The 19,452-nt window shown below is 39.0% G+C and overlaps 1 protein-coding gene across 6 annotated transcripts in view; it reads left to right on the forward strand.

The window, feature by feature from the left end:
* Positions 1–1,187: 1,187 nt before the first annotated feature.
* Positions 1,188–19,452, forward strand: part of LOC117295370 (tropomyosin-like) — a 43,322-nt gene continuing 25,057 nt past the window's right edge. For 3 of the 6 annotated variants that reach the window (XM_033777978.1, XM_033777980.1, XM_033777979.1), the window contains exons 1-3: positions 1,189–1,472; positions 4,108–4,233; positions 12,836–12,969. In XM_033777978.1, the coding sequence (XP_033633869.1) occupies positions 1,359–1,472; positions 4,108–4,233; positions 12,836–12,969 (374 nt within the window). In that variant the 5' untranslated portion in view covers positions 1,189–1,358. Of the gene's footprint in view, positions 1,473–4,107; positions 4,234–7,379; positions 7,735–9,521; positions 9,839–12,835; positions 12,970–19,452 lie in introns of those variants that run through there. The other 3 variants (XM_033777981.1, XM_033777983.1, XM_033777982.1) reach the window with 3 other exon arrangements.

The following is a 19,452-nucleotide window of genomic DNA, read 5'->3' on the forward strand; positions in this document are numbered from 1 at the left end:
ATGGATGGAGTTTGAACAATATTACCACAAGGTACGAAAATGGTGCTCCCCTGTTTTGCAAAAGAAGGAGAATGCATGTGATTTTTTCTGTTTACTTTTTCTTTCTATTTACGAATTTCATATTTTTACTTGTGAATTATTCGAATTCCTATTATGTCCTGAGATATTTGACCTACACACAACCGGAAGGCCGTGTCACAACAAGGTTTGTGTACAGGACTTTACTGATCTAACCTAAATGAAAAGACTGTTTTGCCTCAAACTTCAATATGAGACTTGGAAAACATAACTTCTCTCAAATCGGCATCATTTCCAATTCGGTGCTAAATGCAACTCATGGGTGTTTTTACCCCAGAAAAATTGGCAGGTTTTGACATCAAAATCCACAAAAAAACAACTTTGGACAAAAATAATAACTGTAAATAAATACGAGATGGGGAAATGACTGCTTGCGCAACATCAGCTGTGATCATAAATGGTGACAAATTATTTATGGCCGAACATCATGGAGGTCCTCACTTGGACAACTTTCATCACTTGCTGGCGATTTTGTGAAATTGATGTTGTTGTTTTTTACAACCATCACGAATTGGAAAGGGGTTTCTAAAGGGAAACTCTTTGGCTGAATTGTTGTCTTTTTCTTCGTTATTTCTTTTAATGGCTTTGTATACATCGCGGTACCTCTAATAGTGATATCATTATTGAAACAAAGTAACACCTTCCTCCATGTAACACCATCACTTCCTACATGGACTTTGGGAACATAGTATCAAATAATTGACAATGCTTCAGTAATTCACCATAATTTGACTTTGTAAAATAACTTGGTCTATATTCGTTAAGGATTATATCAATTATGGCTCCTTTGTCACAGGCTTTTACGCAAATATTGGACTTGGTCTATGCATGGTTTATGTATGTGTATGTATGTATGTGTTAATATCCGCAAGCTAAGGGACTCCCTTATATGGCGGGCCAGAGAATGTTATATCCGTACCGACAACACGTTATGGGACCATCAACCGCACGTCATAGTACAAATGCCTTCATTCACCGAGTGCCAGAGAAGGCTTCTTACTTCTCGCATTCCATTGGCTCTGCGCGTAGCACGTGACGCACTGCGCAATCGCAGTGTACACCAAGCATAAGGTCATCAGCTCGGAGACGAAAACTTCACATCTTGTCTACTGCAAGAACACCCCTGACATTCCGCGCACTCGCGAAGGTTCGTCCGTCTAGCCTGACCAGTTTCTTGATCGGAGTAAGCCGACTGTACATTCCAAGCTCCACTCGCCTTGTTGCCGCTTCTTCCTTTCTTTCGTCGTCGTTGAGAGTCCCCGGAAACACATACTACCAAAATGGAGGCCATCAAGAAAAAGATGCAAGCTTTGAAGCTGGAGAAAGAGAATGCCTTGGATGGGAAGGATACCGCTGAGAATGAGATGAGAGCGGCTAAGGAGAGGGAAGAGGCGGTGAGTTTTCACTTTCAAAATGAGATAACCAAGTTCAGAGAGAGACTTAACTTCTCGTAGACAATACATGTGTGTTATTACTATGTGTCAAAAAGGTACCCCTCCACACAAGTACCAATCGTTCACTGAAAGTTTGTAACTTCGTAAAGAAGATCCACCATCCTTTCACTGACAGTTTGTAACTTGGCAAAGAAGCTAAAGTGTACTCTCTCTCTCTCTCTCTACATAAATGCATTGAATACTTTGCATAAGAATGAATGATTTCTGAGGCCCCATTATAATGACCTGGCACGTATTACATGTACAGGAGAAAGTATGTTATGACTCACAAGAAAACCTTCCTGGAGTTATTGCCGGAAGAAGTGATTTGGTGACACCGAAAAAACACCGACCTTTCACGGGCCTCATTCTGTGTGTATTGTTTGCTATGGGAGTTTGGGAATGTTTAACCAGACCATAACAAGCATTGCCACCAAGGTTGTGGTCTATAGCTGTCATAAAAAAAAACCTGCAGATTTACCTTTTGTTCAAGAAAGAACTGAGAGGGTTGTTAAGTCAGCCACGAAACCCAAGTGACTTCTGTCCTTGGATGGCCAGACGTGATTTAGAAAACAAAAATAATACCATGAATGTGACAGTACGGAAGTGTTTTTATTGTGAAAATTGAAAAGCTCAGCACAAACAACCTTAGCGGCAATTTTTTTATACGAGCCAAGGAATTTTCGTGTGAAAACGAAACATAATATCTAACTTTTATTGCGTCAAGAAATAAAAACGCTCCATTATATAAATTTAGAAATGAAAACATGTACTCCAACCCCAGCACCCCACCCCCTCCAAGTTTAATCGTGTGGTTGTTTTAGTCGACATAAAACAGTCGTCGTACTACAGCGGCCAGTGCAGTCGCGTGTCGCCAATGAAGGGTGTACAGCACGTGCCCAAACGGGGCACATACCACGCATACCAGTCAACATTCCATGCCCAAATAAATATAACTCTACGGCCATTTAATGAACAATTATTTTAATCGATACTTTCTATTTCACAATCGATGGATCATCTAAAGCGTCTATTCAAGACACTTTATATTGCTTAAAGTGATTCCAGTAATTTAGAAAATTATTGTAAAAAAAAAATGAATTTTTTTTTTCGATTTGGCAGCCATCAATGATTTTCACCATTTTGCCCAATGTCCCAAAGTCGGCTGCTTTGATAATATTGTTCAAATTCCAATTATAAGAAGTCGATGTGTAAATAAGTTTGTTGCTTATCATTCAAGGTTTACCATGACTTTTGATTTATGCCAATCTGGTTGCCGTTTTCTAATTAGCCAATTAATTAGTCGTGGCAACTTATAAATCATGAATCAGGATATGCCTTATTTGTTTAAGAGACATCTCATATAAGAAAAAAAGGAGAAAAGTAATTAACTATACATTATTAAAATTAATTTCAACTTGGTCAAAATGTTTCCAGGTTTTTTTTATTTATTTTTTTATTGCCCATAACTTGAAACCCTTTTTGCCCTAATTAGGTCTTCAATGGTCCCAGTATGAATCGGGAAACAATGCAACGACACCCCTTGTATATAATCTCGTTCTTCTTTTCTGTCTTTTTATTAAACACAAAGTATCAAAATATATCTTGTTCGGGGTTCTATTATCCATAATTGGGGTATAAATTGGTGATACCCCGTCGAGAGACTTCAAAAAAAAGTTGTGTATCCGTTTGGACAGATTCCTTAAAGGTTTTTTTACAGGATTGGTATTAGGATAAAACAATCATCGTTGATTATGTAGTTCAAACTATAATCATTGTTTCTGTGAAATATTTCCATCTGAAATGAAATGAAATATTCCCCAAAAAAATCTACTGAAAACTTTTTCTTTTTAACAGCTAATGTTGGTTGTTGCAACCAAATTTAAAGACAATACTATGTTAACAAGCTGAAGTTTATGTATGATTTTTTACTAGTTTCCCGGACTCACAAAATGGTTTAAAAAAACACACATTTTCAAAGGTTTTTCATTTCATGTACAGTTACATATGCGGTTAGTGTTAGCATGAAGGCTTTCTCAGGCATCTGAAAGCACAGTTCTCTTGCAAAAAAGTTCAATGGCCAATTGAGGGCAAATATTTTAAAGATTTGTTCTTTTATGTACACCACGTGAGGATACGTTGAAAATTACCAAAAGTATTTCCTGCCTTTAATAGATATAGACACCAGTTTTCCTTTGTGTTTTCCTGCATATGAAATAGTGCGCACTGTAATTCGAGATACCACGTGTGCCTGGAAGATTGCATTGACTTCGAGATCATAATAATACAATTTTACAGACCGCTGTTGCTTGTTTTGTTTGTCTGTTCAGTCGGCCATTATTGTTTAGTATAAAGTTCACGCAAGATCAGCTATACCTTTAAAGAGTGGGTTATTATTGATATTGAGTGTGCCTGCTGGCAAGGTCAAAGGTCGTCAATGATATCAATTATAATAACCGGAAAGAATGATTGTTCCTCAGATTATCCGTTATTTTGACTCATTAAGGGTTCACTTTGAAACAGATTCTGGGTCATATTGACCCAGCAATTCGACTTGTTATTCACCCTCTTATCGTTTGCTTTCTTGTCTTTTCAGGCCCAAGATGAGATCAAGGAACTTCAGTCTAAGATGAAGACCATCGAGAGTGAACTCGACCAGGTTCAGGACAAGCTGACGACCAACGAACACAAGCTCGAGGAGGCCGAGAAAGCACAGGCAGCAGTAAGTATACATTATTATTCCATGCGGCCTTATAGCTGCAGACCCTCGGTGTGTAGAAAGAATGTTAAACTGATTCATTAGCTGAGCATAATAATAAGGGAACCAACAACTAAGATTTTGTTGGTTACCTGTTTTTTGAGCCGCTAGCCATTTTGAAAGGCTGTCCGCATTGGTAACTACAGCTTCGGCTATGGCTATCCCTGTTACGGCTATGGCTGCATCGTCATGCTTGAAGTAGGACGTCCTGCCTGAGCAAAACTGTGGGCAGCATAACACCACAGCCGTAGCTGTAGTCACCGATTTGGATACGACCTATCTCTGAGGATCAGGGTGCTTGGATGATGAGCGAGAATGGCAGACGGAAGCTCAAAGGAAAATGGCGTCCGTCACAGTTAGTATCTCAGGGGTTCAGATTTTATTTGGGGTTTATGTAAATCACCAACCAGGCTGTGATGAGCTGGTATCCCCGACCTCTAGCCAGCAAGCAGTACAATCACCAACCAGGGTGTGATGAGCTGGTATACCTGACCTCTAGCCAGCAAGCAGTACAATAGATCCCTTGCATTGACTGGTCGCCATTGCCAAGATGAGGTAAAGAACTGGGGAAAAGTGCACGCGTATACTGTCACGCGCCAAAAACAACTTTCAACCAATGATAGGTCTTCATTTACCCCAGAGAGGGCGCTGTTTAGGTTTGTGAGGTCACATGCACGGTATCTTTCACTTCATTGATTCTGGACTCTCAGAAAATCAAACCATGTACTAGTAAAGAACCCCATGGATAGAAAACTTAAGGAATTTTTTAAGATGTGGGAGGAGACACCCGGGGACTTATTTAAAGGGAAACTCATGGTACTCAGGAACTAAAAACTCAATCCAAGTATAACTCAATCCTAGAGGTAGAAGGCAAGAAAATTGTACCACACACCAGCCTGGCCACCATAATGATCTTAGCGCACATATTACAGGGGCTGAGATGACAAGAACTAGAGTAAAATATTGTTTAAAAAAAATGTGCCTATGAAAACCAACTGAATGTGACTCACAGTTTAAACCTCCGATTTGAAAATGAAGGATACAGTCTACCGGCTCAATAACTGTATAATCGAAGTAAACACAAAGAAAAATGTAGACAGACGAAGGACATTATATATACATGTATATATTTTGTCTTTAGACCCTCTGGTGGTAGATTTTGAAGGTCTCCATTTTTGTCCCAGCTTAGTGAAACATTTTCGTTATTAAAAATGAAATTAATAACTAGCTGCTATACAAAATGTGAATAGTAAGTCAAAATGGCGTAAAGAGTGGCCTTGTGACGTCATACCTCCTTATATGGCGAGAGTACCCGCGGACTGATGGTATGCAAGCCATGCGAGTCTCGTGGTGGTTTGTGGGAGAGAACACGCATGTTTAACTTGTGCACTGATATACCCACAATGCCATGCCTAGTGCATGCAGTGAAGAGGCCATCACGAATCGCTTTCTAATATCATTTTACAATATTATACAGTCATTTTAAATACAAACGCTAGTTAGCGTATGGACCATGTAATTAAGTTACCAGTGACAACACGTGTTTATAAGAGAGCCATAGAGTCTGGAAGCTCAATGGATGAAAACACTTACAAGTCTGCGTCTGTTTTTATCAACTTTAATAAAGTAGGCGGGCACGTTCTGAAGAAGAAAGAAATATAGCATATAAATGCTGTTTTCGTGGGAATTTACGACACAAAGTGTAAACATTTCCCATCATGGTCAGTGTAATCTTGCCTGCAAGGAATTGCCCTGGCGTGAACAAGGTTACTTTTTTGTAACAAAGTTTACATGTTTTTTTACCGATCGAATTTCTGCGGTAGGTGTAAGCATGGAGGAAAAAGTGAGATAATCAGATAAATTAATTTATTCCTCGATGGTGTAAGCGAATAAAGTAGAAATTACTTGCTAATACAACACATGAAGTAGCATACCACCATTTCTCATGAAAAATGGTGTATTTAATGCATTAATTGTTTTTCTGGTAAGCACACAAATGGGCGTTTCTGAAACATAACTTGGTCCCTTTTCTGGCGACCAGCGTATTATTTACGAGCCTCGAGTCGAAGACTCGACACGTCTTTGGGCCACCTTCTCCAACATTATACTGCCAACACAAGAGGGCGTACTAGGCACACACTCACTGACTATTAATTATTTTCATTCCCTACATTGCCAATGTGTCTCTATGAATAGATGCGTCAACATGTCGTACAATGGGTCATTATTATGTGGTAGTATTTCACACAATCAAATTAGTAAAGTCTCCCCCATAGTCCACTGTGGTTACGTAACTTAAAGAAACAACCCCCCTTTGTCAGTAGTTCTTATGAGGTCTGCCTGGTCAGTGGCAACACCTACAGGGGAGGCACTCCTATTTGTATAAATCGAGTGACTTTTAAACTTTTTGTTGATGATGAAGTGAATTGTTCACACCGGAGTGGGTAACTGCATGATAATCATAATAAAGTTGTTAATAAAAAATGGGTGGCTCCCACTTTGTTGCCTTCGTGCTTTTCCATAAGCTATAATAAGCTATACTAATCATTTATATGACATTTGTTTTCTAACACAACTTACATATAAAAATGAAGCTGCACGTAAAACAGATTAGTTTCGTTATTATTTATTGAAGTTCATGATTCGAAAGTACAGATTTTCAACTTCCGGTGATAAAGTATAGGAGTAGGTTGTTTCTTTTTAAAATCGTCCCGTTCATAAAGATATTACCATTGTCTATATTTGATGATTTATATTATGTTATATTTAACTAAATTGTTTATTATTCAAGGAACGGGTGTTTTGTTGAAACACAATTAGGCCCATAACTGTCATGTCATTCAATCTAAGTAAAGCTTGTCGTGCGTTTTCCTTCATTAAAAAAAACTTACGTTTGTAATACATTCTTGGGCATAGTTGTCCCGCTTAAATAAAAGTAACCCAACTGCTGTTTTTTCGAACAGAATATCAGTTTTCGAGATTTTGACTCCGATTATACTCTCCGTTGTTGTATGTAAGTGACACCCCCGGGTCATGTACCCGCTTGATAATAAAAGCCATTTCACGGTTGACTGTATTATGTACATACAGTGTGCATGAACTGAAACTGAGAACCCAAACTCAACACTCATACTAGTTTGTACCATACGTTTTCAATACAACTTTTCTGCTGCAGTACCAATTTGGAACGCCTCCTCAAAAACTGGATGTGAAATTTAAAAGTCTGGCAGAGAAAAAACCCGTCCGGTTTGGATACTGACTTTGGAATTATACTCCAGTTCAGCCTTCTGAGAGAACCTGTGTCAATTGTTAACTCTTGTCTTTGAGGAATAACCACTAATTAAAAGGAAAATGCAATCTATTAAAATCAAGTTGGCCTCGTTGAGAGAGCAGGTGGAGGTGGCAGAGGATAATGCTGCAGCACAGCAGAGAATAGCCAAGGACTACAAAGAACGATTGGAAATTGTAAGAATATGGGTTTGTTTGTGCATTTTGAGGTATTTTAATATTGGTGTCTTTATTCAAGTGACATGACAGTATGTGCTAATTTTGCAATTTAGGTTTTGACGTGGCTCGTTGGCCATTGTAAGTGTTACACACCCCGGTGTACCACCCATTACCTCTCCACTGTGCCATTGCGGGCATTGGCTTCCAATTGTCGGTTCCGGTATCTCCGCGCGGAGGCGGGACCTGTTGCACTGCACTGGTGGTTGCAGTGCGGTGTCTACTCTCGCCTCTTCAAAGACTGCCACTATATCTCCATTATGTGATGTCAGAGGATATCCTAAATCTGTCTAGTTGACTAAAATGTATTGACAGAGGAAGAGGCATTTGGAACTATTGTCAGGAAGTGTTGAAGTCGTGAAAATGAAGCCACTGTCATCCGGTCTAAATTTGTGGTGGTTTTTGACGCCATTTTCCTTTGCTAGAGTTTATGACCGCGCGATAAAAATTCAATATTTTGTTGTTTGAGCTACCAATTCCCCGATACTTTTAAAAATTAAACAAAAAACGCCTTGCATCTTCTTGAAATATATATATTTCAGAAATTGACAGTCGAATTATATATGGAGCTTAGAACAAACTTACAGCTCCTGGTTTTGCTTTTGGGGATGGGCGGCGGCGCTCGTGAGAAAAGTTCCACTGGTTCATTTGGTTGGAGCATCGGAGGTAGAAATTGGTTGGAGTTGGTTGGTGTCCAGTATTTAATTGAGTAACAAATAAATGTAATCTAGGGTTTGTAATATTCCCCATAAACAAAGTTATTATATATTATCATAATGACCTGCTACAAAATAATATTATAATAATATTCATAATGAATCATAATAATTAATAGTATCGGCTTGTCACCAAAGGGTTTCCCTGACTAATTCACTATGCATTTTTAACTCTGGAAACACAGTTAAGATTACACTTTAAAGACAATGTTTACACTCATTAGGGGAGAACATAGTCGCCTTATTAAAATTGATTAATTTAATAACAGGCTGTAATTTTGGAAACGTAACGGGTACCAATCACAACTAAAAAACACCTGTTTAAGAATATTCATCCGCAAATCGATATTTCATCAATGAATTAACTTATTTATGGTGCTTTTACGTAAATTTAAAGATGGTTTTGCAAAAGAAATCATATACAACGACAGTTTGTTTCTCAACGGCTAGATTTTAACAAACTATGCGAAAAGCTTTGGATCTAGTTTATTCGCGTAGTGGTAATATTATCTGGGTCAGTGACTCAGCCGTGAAACACCTTTCAGGGAGGTTGTAGGGGGGTACACTCCTAGTCTAACATGGGAATACTTAGACTTTGGAAAAACAAATCAACTCAAATAAGTGTATAAATAATTTATTTTAAAGCTATTGAAACTCTTGTATTGTGTTATCACTAGGTTTTTTTTCAGTTCAAACTGTCACACTATAAACTTATTCAATTAAACACCATCATTAAAATGTGACCTTGAGCAGACATCGAGCGTAACACGCATTTTATAATTGAAAAAAAAAACCTATAAAATATTTATTTTCCAAATGATTTTTGTTTTATTGAAATCAAAATGTAACTGATTGAATAGTATTTATATTTCACTTTTTAAAAACTCGTGTTTTTTAGCTGAATCTAATCAGCATATTACCTGTACTAAACAGGGAGTGGCACCCCCGTTACTGGGCATCTGATATACATGTGGTCATGGCGGCGGTGCATAGTGTAATGTGATTTTGTGCACTGGCCATAGCATAACAAGCGAGTTATGTGGGAGTGCCACTAAATACATGTATTATCGCTAGCTAGCTGTGTATGAACACTGTGTGACCATAGCTTGAGTTTCAGTTTTGTGCTAAAGACCGGTGAATTTAGACTGCTATTTGCTCCAGTAACAAGGAACTAACACCGAGGACGTGTGGAGTAGTCATTTTGCTAGGATTTGTATCAAGTAACTTCACTAAAAATGGAAACCCTGAAGAAGAAATTGGCTCAGTTGAGGAATGAAGCCGAGGAAAGCCATGATGAAGCTGACAGGCAAAGAAGGATTGCCAAGGAATACAAAGATCGCATGGAAGCAGTAAGACGGGGTTTATTTATTTCTCAAATCTGTCACTTTTTAGTCTTTGTGTGTTACATCAGAAGTAGGACATGTAGGGCCAAGAGTGTTGTTATCAGTTAGTTTTTTAACAGAAGGTTAGTGTGTGTTTTATTGAAAATAAGAATAATCTTCGACGAGTTGACCCTGAGCCAAAGTGACATGTCTGGCCGGCTTGCAGATTGTGTTACTGAAAATGACCTTTACTTTTCTTGCGCATTACATGAAGCCGGTCCCGCCCTGTGAATGAACAGAAAAACTTTCTCGCAAGGTTCACCATGCAAGGAATGCAATGATCAATGTCCAGACGGGTAACAAGTTGTTATTTTTTAGGACTTCTTGTGTTCCAGTGTCTAAATCTCATATCATAATATATAATATTTTTGATAATGTCTTATTTGTTGATAAATGTTATGACATGGAGATGAAAGTAAGAATAAGGTACACATTCATTGCTGATTTTCAAACTTAACATTAACAAACATTACATTTATGATTTAGGTTTACAATCACATCTTCAAGCAAACGAATCCCTTGTATTTTTTGTAATTGTAATTGTATAGTACGTAGCAGAGCAAAATGCTACACAGAATGTCTCGGTTGCTACTCAAAAATTACGATTTGCTACTCCATAGCATTATCATTCAATGTATATAAAATGAGTTCAGCCTTATATTGTTTGCTATGCAAAATATTGTTGGATGAAATCGTTCCCCGATTTATAATATTATCTCGACTATATTTGAATCATGTTTAACCAGGCTGCATGATGTGACCCAATCCACACTTGACTAGAACATCTGTTCTGAAAACCACACTCCGCCCTATTCTGTGTTACTCGCTACATCGTGTTAAACCCAACAGCGCTTTGATTTTCAGCACAACATTATCATGTGAGCCGATTGAATGCTGAAATGTGTTTGTCAGTACACCTCTACGTATAATGCACACATATCAATTGTAAGACTATCACGAGGGAACCCAGGACTAGCGGCAGACATGGTCGTTGACAGTGTAAAATTGGTCCTGCGTGATTCAATGGTATTCCCTACCATGTTGCGCTAACTACCCCACAGGGCGGGGACTTAGTTTTTGTAGCTGGCTGACCCCGGCACCGGAATGTGGGGCAAAAAATAAAGTTTGAAAGAAGGAGAAACGTATTCGAATTGGGGGTGCAGTCGCAGCGCTGGTTTGAGCATAGCACCCATTTGTGTAGTCGTTCGATCCCAATTAATGTACGGCAGGACTCTGTAGTTAGTAGATTGACTCGATCGGACTGTCAAAACAAAATCTCCCTGATTGCAAGGTGCAAATGTTGGCAGCTCTGTACTTCATGCAGTGAGGCTATAATTAGTTTAACAATGTTTAATTAGGCTAAGATACTTAAATTGATAAGCTTGTTGTATTCAGGATACAGCATTGAACCCTTTTCCAGGATGCATTGCAGATTGTTCAAAGGATTAAATGCTTCAAAAAATAAGATTTGCTTTTTGATAACAAACTTCCTGTGAAAAGCTTGTGTGTACATGTGTCAAGCCGAGCCTAATGCATGTCATTACAAATCTAGCTTAATTATAATTAAGTGCCTATTGATTAACATTCTATGAGTTTGGAACATTGTTATAGACATTACAATAATATCAAAACTTGTTAGCTATCTATTTATATTGTTTTTCCTTATTTTTGTTTAAATTGAAAGTACTCGTACAGTGTTTGTGTGCTCTGCTTTTTCCTTATTTTTTTTAATCTAATTTTTTATTTCATTTTTGGGGGGTTTAATTTGGCCTTCTGCTTTGGGGTTGAATCTCTTTCTGTACCCTTCATTATCTTGGGGCTGTGCATGACCCCTGGGTACTTGTCCAGACCTTACATGTACCTTCTGCTCTTGGTCTGCTCTTTGCCACGCCTTCATCTAAAATGATTTCCTATGGTAGGCCTTGAACTTTGCTCTTGAAGAGCGCAGCAATTTTGCTCTAGCAGGGGGCACTTGAGGGAAATGTCAGTTTGTATTGGAACCTTGCAGAGGGCACCACGGCAAAAGCACAAGGCACCAGTGGGTTGTTTTGAGGTCTGCAGCTGTGGTATGGAGCTCATTTGAAGTAGTCATTTCACATTGGAAAGACGGGCACATGCTGCGTTCACTTTAATGAGCAAGTTCCATATTGGAAGCGGAATTTTCATATGATAATACACATGAATGTATCCATGAATGTAACCATGAATGTACTACATGTACCACACATGTGTAGTGTGCTCAGTGTAGCAAAAAAACGAATGGGGGATGCCAAGCTCATGCTGCATTGGTGTACAAACATACTGACTGTATAATTTACATTATGCCTTTGCCCTCTTACTACTAGTCAAGTATGCCATGTGTTTTTGTATCACAGCCTTGGGTTAAATCAAACAAAATTCAGTAAACTAGTCTATAAATATAAATAATCCATGGATGTAAATTACTTACGCTTAAAATAAAGGTCAATTTGAGTATTAAATCGTTCAGGATTAGCAGACAGGTGATTTCTTAGGATTTTTTCCTGCTTTCCAGATTTTTCTTAAAATCTCCTTTTGAAGCCTTTCAGTTTTCTTGGAAGATGAAAAGCAATCAGCTAAGTGTGAAATAACTGTATGTAGTCCACATTGTGTTCAAACCTGTAGTTTTTTATTTCTATACAGAATTTGTTTAACATCTGGGTGGTTCTTGGTCTAGAATAATAGAGTACCCAGACCCACAAGTCATATCACATTCTTTGAATCACATCACTGCATTTTACTTTAGCTCTTTCCTCCCACACATACTCCAATCTGATTGTTTGCCTATCAAGAACGCTGTTATACTGGCAAGCAGCTTTCTTAATCTGATGAAAATAAATTGTTTTATTTTCAGTACTGTAATACCTGTTGATTGAATTGGTTGACTGTACAATTCAGGTCAATATTTTTTAATTTCTCAACTTTTTTTAAATTACTTTTCCTTAGGCTGAGGCAGAGAAGGAAGACTTGATCCGCAAGACACAGCTTATGGACGATGATATCTCAAGACTCACAACACAGAAAGATGAACTCTCATCAAAACTCACTGAAGTAGAAGAGCAAGCTGAACTACACATAAGGTGAGTCATCAAACTGCAGCCATTCTTAAGACATGTTTGTTCCTCAAGGTTTCAGCCAGGATTTGGTAAAAGGGTGTCAAAAACTGGGTGTCCAATTTGTTTTAACAATACATCAGACGAATAAAACAGGGTGTCCAAAAGACAACCAGACACCCCTCTGGCTAACAGTGGTTCGCTGTGCCCATGGCTCTTGCTTTTCTGGAAACTTCTGTGCTTACATGGTTATTGCCCTGAGAATGATTAGTAAACATAAAGTTTGCACTACACAAGCAAAAAGTCTAAACTAAGGAACTATGGCCTACATGTACCTAAGCAAGAATAGTTTCAGGCACTATTTCAATGACCGAAAGGTAGAATCAAAGGCCTGAATGACTTTGACTTGGTGCCTCCTCTTACAAACCTCTATTCAGCTGACGAGGAACATGTTTATGGCTCTGCTGAACTATTGAATTTTAACAATCTTGTTCACTTCTAAACCAACTTTGAGCTTCCTTGATAAGCCTAATCACTTTGATGTGATATGTTACAACCCTGGTTGGCACAACCATGGAGGAAGAAAATAATGGCACAACCCACCAAATTGGAGGGGATGGGGGGGGGGATTGACTGGGCCAATGATGTGCATGAAGTTGAACTTTAAACACGATATTTTTACACTTGTTTGAAGTATTGCAGGATACTTAATGGTCAATCACTAATTCAGATTGGTTAATCAAGTCTGTTGTGATTGGCAAGTCACTCGTGCATTCCCTAAAGATTGAGAACTGGGTTTTTTTATTTCTATAAATTCCAGTTTTTGGGTGATCTTTTAAGCTAGAAACCAGATAATTCATGGGATAGTTTTCTGGTAGTAAACTTCTGTGTCGAACTGATTTTTTTTTTTAAACTTTCAAAAGAATCTGGTATTTAAGAATCTTTGCCATGAGCAAAGTATTAGGCCTATAGCTAGATATACCACTCAAGAAATTATTTGCAATCAGAAAATTCTAAAGTCTTGGGCGCTCCAAAAAGGAATCTTGTGTACAAAGTAAATGTGATGCCGTTAAGTACAGGGACACAGTAAAGAACAAAAGATTTCTCCACAGGGATGTAAACATTACAATGTATGGTTTTTATGTTTATTTCCATGGGAGCTATCTGAGCTTGCAGGTGGGTCCTGGTTTGAGGAGCCAAATAACCCTGAACAGTTGAATAAAAATTGCTGACATGATTAATTCAAGGACTATTAACCTTCTAGTCTCAGGAAGTCACTTGTGGCTGCTGCAAGGATTCAACTTTTGTGACAATTGGCAGCTCAAATTGCAGACCACCAATGTTGTACCAATAAATCTCAACAAGCCTGCGATTTGTCTGGGATGTTTCCTTATTTTTCATGGATCTCCCTGCGATTTTCTCGGAAGAACAGGGAGAGATTTCATCCAGCAATTTTGCATATCAAAACAATTAGTGTGAACTTATTTTGTGCACACTGCATGCACAAATACTGAGTAGCAAGTTGTGATTTTTTAGTAGCAAAGTTTGATATACAGTGTGTAGCACTTTGCTCTGCTATACAGTGATGAAACCCTTGGCCTTGTTGTTCTTCCGGTTTCTGCGCCAACTTAAAGACACTGGACACTATTGGTAATTGTCAAAGACCAGTCTTCTTACTGGGTGTATCTCAACATATTATGCGTAATGTGACAAACCTGTGAAAATTTGAGCTCAATTGGGCGTCGAAGTTGCGAGATAATAATGAAAGAAAAAACACCCTTGTCACAAGAAGTTGTGTGCTTTCAGTCGCTTGATTTCGACCCTCAGTCAAAATCTAATTCTGAGGTCTGGAAATCAAATTCATGGAAAATTACTTCTTTCTCGGAAACTACATTACTTCAAAGGGAGCCGTTTCTCACAATGTTTTATACTATCAGCCTCTCCCCATTACTCGTTAACAAGTAAGGTTTAATGCTGATAATTATTTTGAGTATACCAATATTTTGAGTGTCCACTGCCTTTAAACAAAACTGAAAACTGAGACACACCAACCCTTCAGATATCAAATTCAAATATTAACTTCAGATAACAATGTAAATTAAGGGTGTTTCACTTTCAGCTTCGTTCATCTACACACCCAAAGGAAAGTGCTGTCAATTTTTCAGGATTTTCCCTACAATCTGGCCTGATTTCATTGGATGATTTAAGCTTGGGCGATATCACGATATTATCGAATATCGCGATAATAATTTGGACACGATTTCGATATCGGATGGATTTGGTTTTAATCGAAATATCGATATATCGCGATAATCGCGATATATCGATTAAATATCGCGATGTATTTGCTAGCTGAGACATCTTGCACCCCATAGGTTTGGAGTAAAACCAGAAGAATAGGTCATTAGAACACCTCTCTTATGCTAGGACTGTCGCTTCTACAACTTTCACTTGGAGTTTTAAGACTGATGATGTCAAATTTCATTAATCGCGATTATATCGAATATCGCGATATATTGTCGGCGATATATTGTGAATAAAATAAATCGATATCGCCCAAGCTTAGGATGATTCGCACATTATTTTAATGTGACTCCGTCAGATTAGTAACCATAGCTGCAGGCCTTGGTGACTTGTTAGTGCATAATTAGGTTGGGTCTATAAAGGGCAATGGCAATCATTGTGTCCTGACTATACACATCGTCATGGGTAACCTCACACTGTGAGCTCTCACTTTACCCTGAAAAAACATTCCAAGGTTAGGTGTGGTTTGTTTCTACTTCCATGCTTCACCATAGTTACAATCAAACAAGGTCTGCTTTGGAAAACTATCCAATTCATCTACAATGGTTGGAATTTACAGCACCTCAGTCAGCTGTTCAAGTGTCTGACATGTTTGTTCTTTGGACATTATTAGAGCAAGTCTAACTTCCCCAAGTCCTTCTGTTGACCCGCGCTTGACACGGATCGCACCTAGAGCTGTATACAATATCTGCCATTTTGGGAGTCGGTTCCTTTGTGTCCATTTTGATTTCCAAAATGGCTGACAGGATAGTCATGTGTGTGCGCCATTTAGTGAAATGGGTCCTTGTGGAAGTAAAATATTCAGAAGGACTTAGGGTTTTAAGGTCAGTGCAGTATGAAGGAGGATCAAGAAAGATTGGGTTGCAACACTTTTTGAGACTATTTTGTCAGCTCGACCAATCCTGTATACCTGTTTAAAGCAGAGCTATTGATTCAAAACTTGGAGACAATCTGACACACGATCTCCCTAACAACAGTAACCAAGCACCATGTACTGTCGAGCACTTGTACAGCACAGTGTTTCACCATGGAGCAACCACGGTGTCACACATGGTTGGTTGGATCCTTGCCAGACAAATATAATTGACCTCACTCAATGATGTTGCCGTGACCTCGGTTGACCTCTAACCTTGTAAGGTCATCTAGAGGCAATGTTTATTGGAGTTGTGCTGGTATGGGTGCCATCAGTTGGCCATCAGTGCACTGTGGTGGAAGGGAATAATAAGCCCAGTGGAATGTTGTGTTTTTTGGGTGAGGAAACATTGATTGATTAGTGGATCATTATCAGTGCAGTTAACAATAGAAGGGGGACTGCATGTCTAGGTTCATGTACATGTGCACCATTCCTGTAGGCTTGTAGTTTAGAGTCATGGTCTTGACACTTGTGTCATTAGCTTTAAAAGCAACGCACCTAAACCAGTAAGCTTGGGCGGTTCAAGAAATTTGGGGCTCGGTTCCGGTTCCGAAAAAAAGCTCGGTTCTGAGACATACCCGGTTCCAATTCAATATAAAACATAAGCCGCCCGTCCCGAGCTCACACACACACAATTGAGCCGATCTATTTTAACTGAAAATAACCAAGTTAATCAGACATCGGTCCCGAGCTCACACACACACAATTGGAGCCGATCTATTTTTAACGAAAATACCAGAATACCCACCCCAAGTCAATCAGACATCGTGCCACCGAGCACCTATTCTCCCTGCATTTAACCAAGTCTTTGATTTAGCCGGCAGTACGTCCGTTGTGTAGCAGTACGTCCGCAGTGCAGTAAGTCCGTAGTGCAGTACGTCCGTAGTGCAGTACGTCCGTAGTGCAGTACATCCTTAGTGCAGTATGTCCGTAGTGTGTCGTCTCTGTACATACAAGTGTACATGCCTGTACATGCCTGTACATGCATACAGTACTGTGTGTTTTGTGCATGGATGGGGCAAGCTTTTATGAATATGGATATATCGGCAGCCAATCACAACGTGCTGTCTATTTGGACTTTGGACTCTGTACATGTACATGTATATGCATGAGATATACATATATAGATGCCTATGCATTGGAGGGGGCTGTGCACTGTGTATGCAGCCACACGTGATAGTTGATACTCATGTCGGCTTGAAGCCTTTGCACACTGTATCTGCGGTCACCGCTTTCAACATCAAGCCTCAATTTCTAGAGCCGGTTCGTCGCAGGATCGGCTCCACAGAGCCTTTTATAGTTGGGACTCGGTCTTTTAAAATCGGAACCGACAAAAGCGGGTACCCGGTTCCACAGAAGAGTGGAACCGCCGGTCCGGTTTTCAATTTGGAACCGGGTAGAACCGGGTAACCGAAGGAACCGCCCAAGCTTATAAACCAGTTAAGCTTTTCAAGGTTTTTTGTGAAGTTCTCATTAACGTTTTCAAGAGTAATATGCAGGTATGATATTATTCTTCCTGCTTCAGTCTGATGTTTTTGCCCTTGGGAAAATTCAGGACAATTTTGAATAAATACCCTGAAAAGTAAAGTGTACACCATAATGTAGTACATGTAAGTCAGCCCTTGTACTCAATCAACTTTTCCTACCTTTTTCAAAGGATCAATTATCATGCCTGACAATACCAACTTGGGATTGTGATGTTTGTTGATTTTATAATTACCTAAACCATATAAATTCCAATAATATGAAGTCATGTCAAGGGTGCATTATTAGTCTCGCCCAGTCAACTTCTAAACCCTAATTCATCCTTCCTAGATCCCACTAGAATGTGAGGCCAGGAATTCCTTTGACTCACTGAACTGAAAAGGAAACCCAACAAACCAATCGTGATGAACACACCATTGCGGAGTGAACTATTTCACTAGTCGGTATTCACCCTTGGCGGGTTCTTTTCATGTTGATGAGTCTCCTAAAGTGTGCCTCGTCTGGCGACTGAATTGTCCTCATGCATGGAGAGAGTTAGTGAGTAGTAATTTCATCTGACATGGAACAGTGAGCCATCGCACCGCACCGCACCGAAAAGGGTTCACAGTAGGGAGGATAGAAAGCTACATATTTTTACCGACAAATTACGTGTACCCAACGTTCATGCACTAAGCATGTGCAGTAGCCTACAAGTATTTCATGTACTGTTTCAATGCTTCTGGTCCTTGTTTTTGACTTGGCTGGTGTGTTATACATGTACATGTAGTCTGTGTAATGAAAAACTTAACAGGAAGGTTTTACTAAGAATTTGGAAGAACACACGCACAAGCAAAACAATTTACTCATCAATGAATCCAGTAAGACTTTGCTAGGGTCAACTGGTAATTTAATATTTTTTGCATTAGTACCACTGGATACAGTTTGCAACAGCTAATTCTATTTTCTCATCAAGGAACAGACACAGGCCTTAGGCGCCTAACCCAAGGAAACCTTATTTTGCGTACTGTCGGCTATGTAAAGGCACATCAAATGTTAAAATGCATGTTGTTTGTCCGTACAGCATTGAGCAGTCTCATTAGAAAATCAGTGAGGCAAAAGTTGGCCCATAAACTACTTTAATAGTTACATCATATGGTTCAGTTGATCCCATATACCTTGCACAGTGTACATTGGTTGTATATGTCCTGTATTCAGTTGAATAGAGAGTAACTACAGTGGTGTAGCCTTCGCCCTTACCATAGCAGACAATACACACCTTGTTTGCACACTACAGCATTTACACAAAATGTACAAGCACCCCACCCCATTCCTGTGTGCACCTAGAGAGAAATCTGAATGAGCTGCACTATGTCTGCCATTACAGGGTTCAAAGTGTAGATTGAGTGACCTTTTGCAAACAAGAAGAGTTACATTCCTTTCATAGAAGGTGTCCACTTTTCAAAAATTAAAAGGAGGTGTCTACCTTTTAAAATTGAAGGAGGTCTATGTATACCTTCAAAGGGGTGTCAACATGTACATGTACCTTTGGAGGAGGTGTTTACATTCAAAGGTTACCGCTTTAAAGGAAGTGTCCACCTTTAAAGCAGGTGTTTACCTTTAAAGGAGGTGTCCAACTTTGGTATCGAAATAAACACAACAGGATTTTCTTTTGAGCATCGAAAAAGGCTGGAAATTTTCAGCTGCCCAGAAAACGAATTTCAATTTGTTATGATGGATTTTTACGCTCAGACGTTACTTTTGTCTTGAAGTCCAAAAGTCTTCCAGCTTATGTTTTTAAGATGGAGTTCGTTTTATGAAATTGGGCCCCT

Source organism: Asterias rubens, chromosome 10, assembly GCF_902459465.1.
Source record: "Asterias rubens chromosome 10, eAstRub1.3, whole genome shotgun sequence".
Classification (NCBI taxonomy): Eukaryota; Metazoa; Echinodermata; class Asteroidea; order Forcipulatida; family Asteriidae; genus Asterias; species Asterias rubens.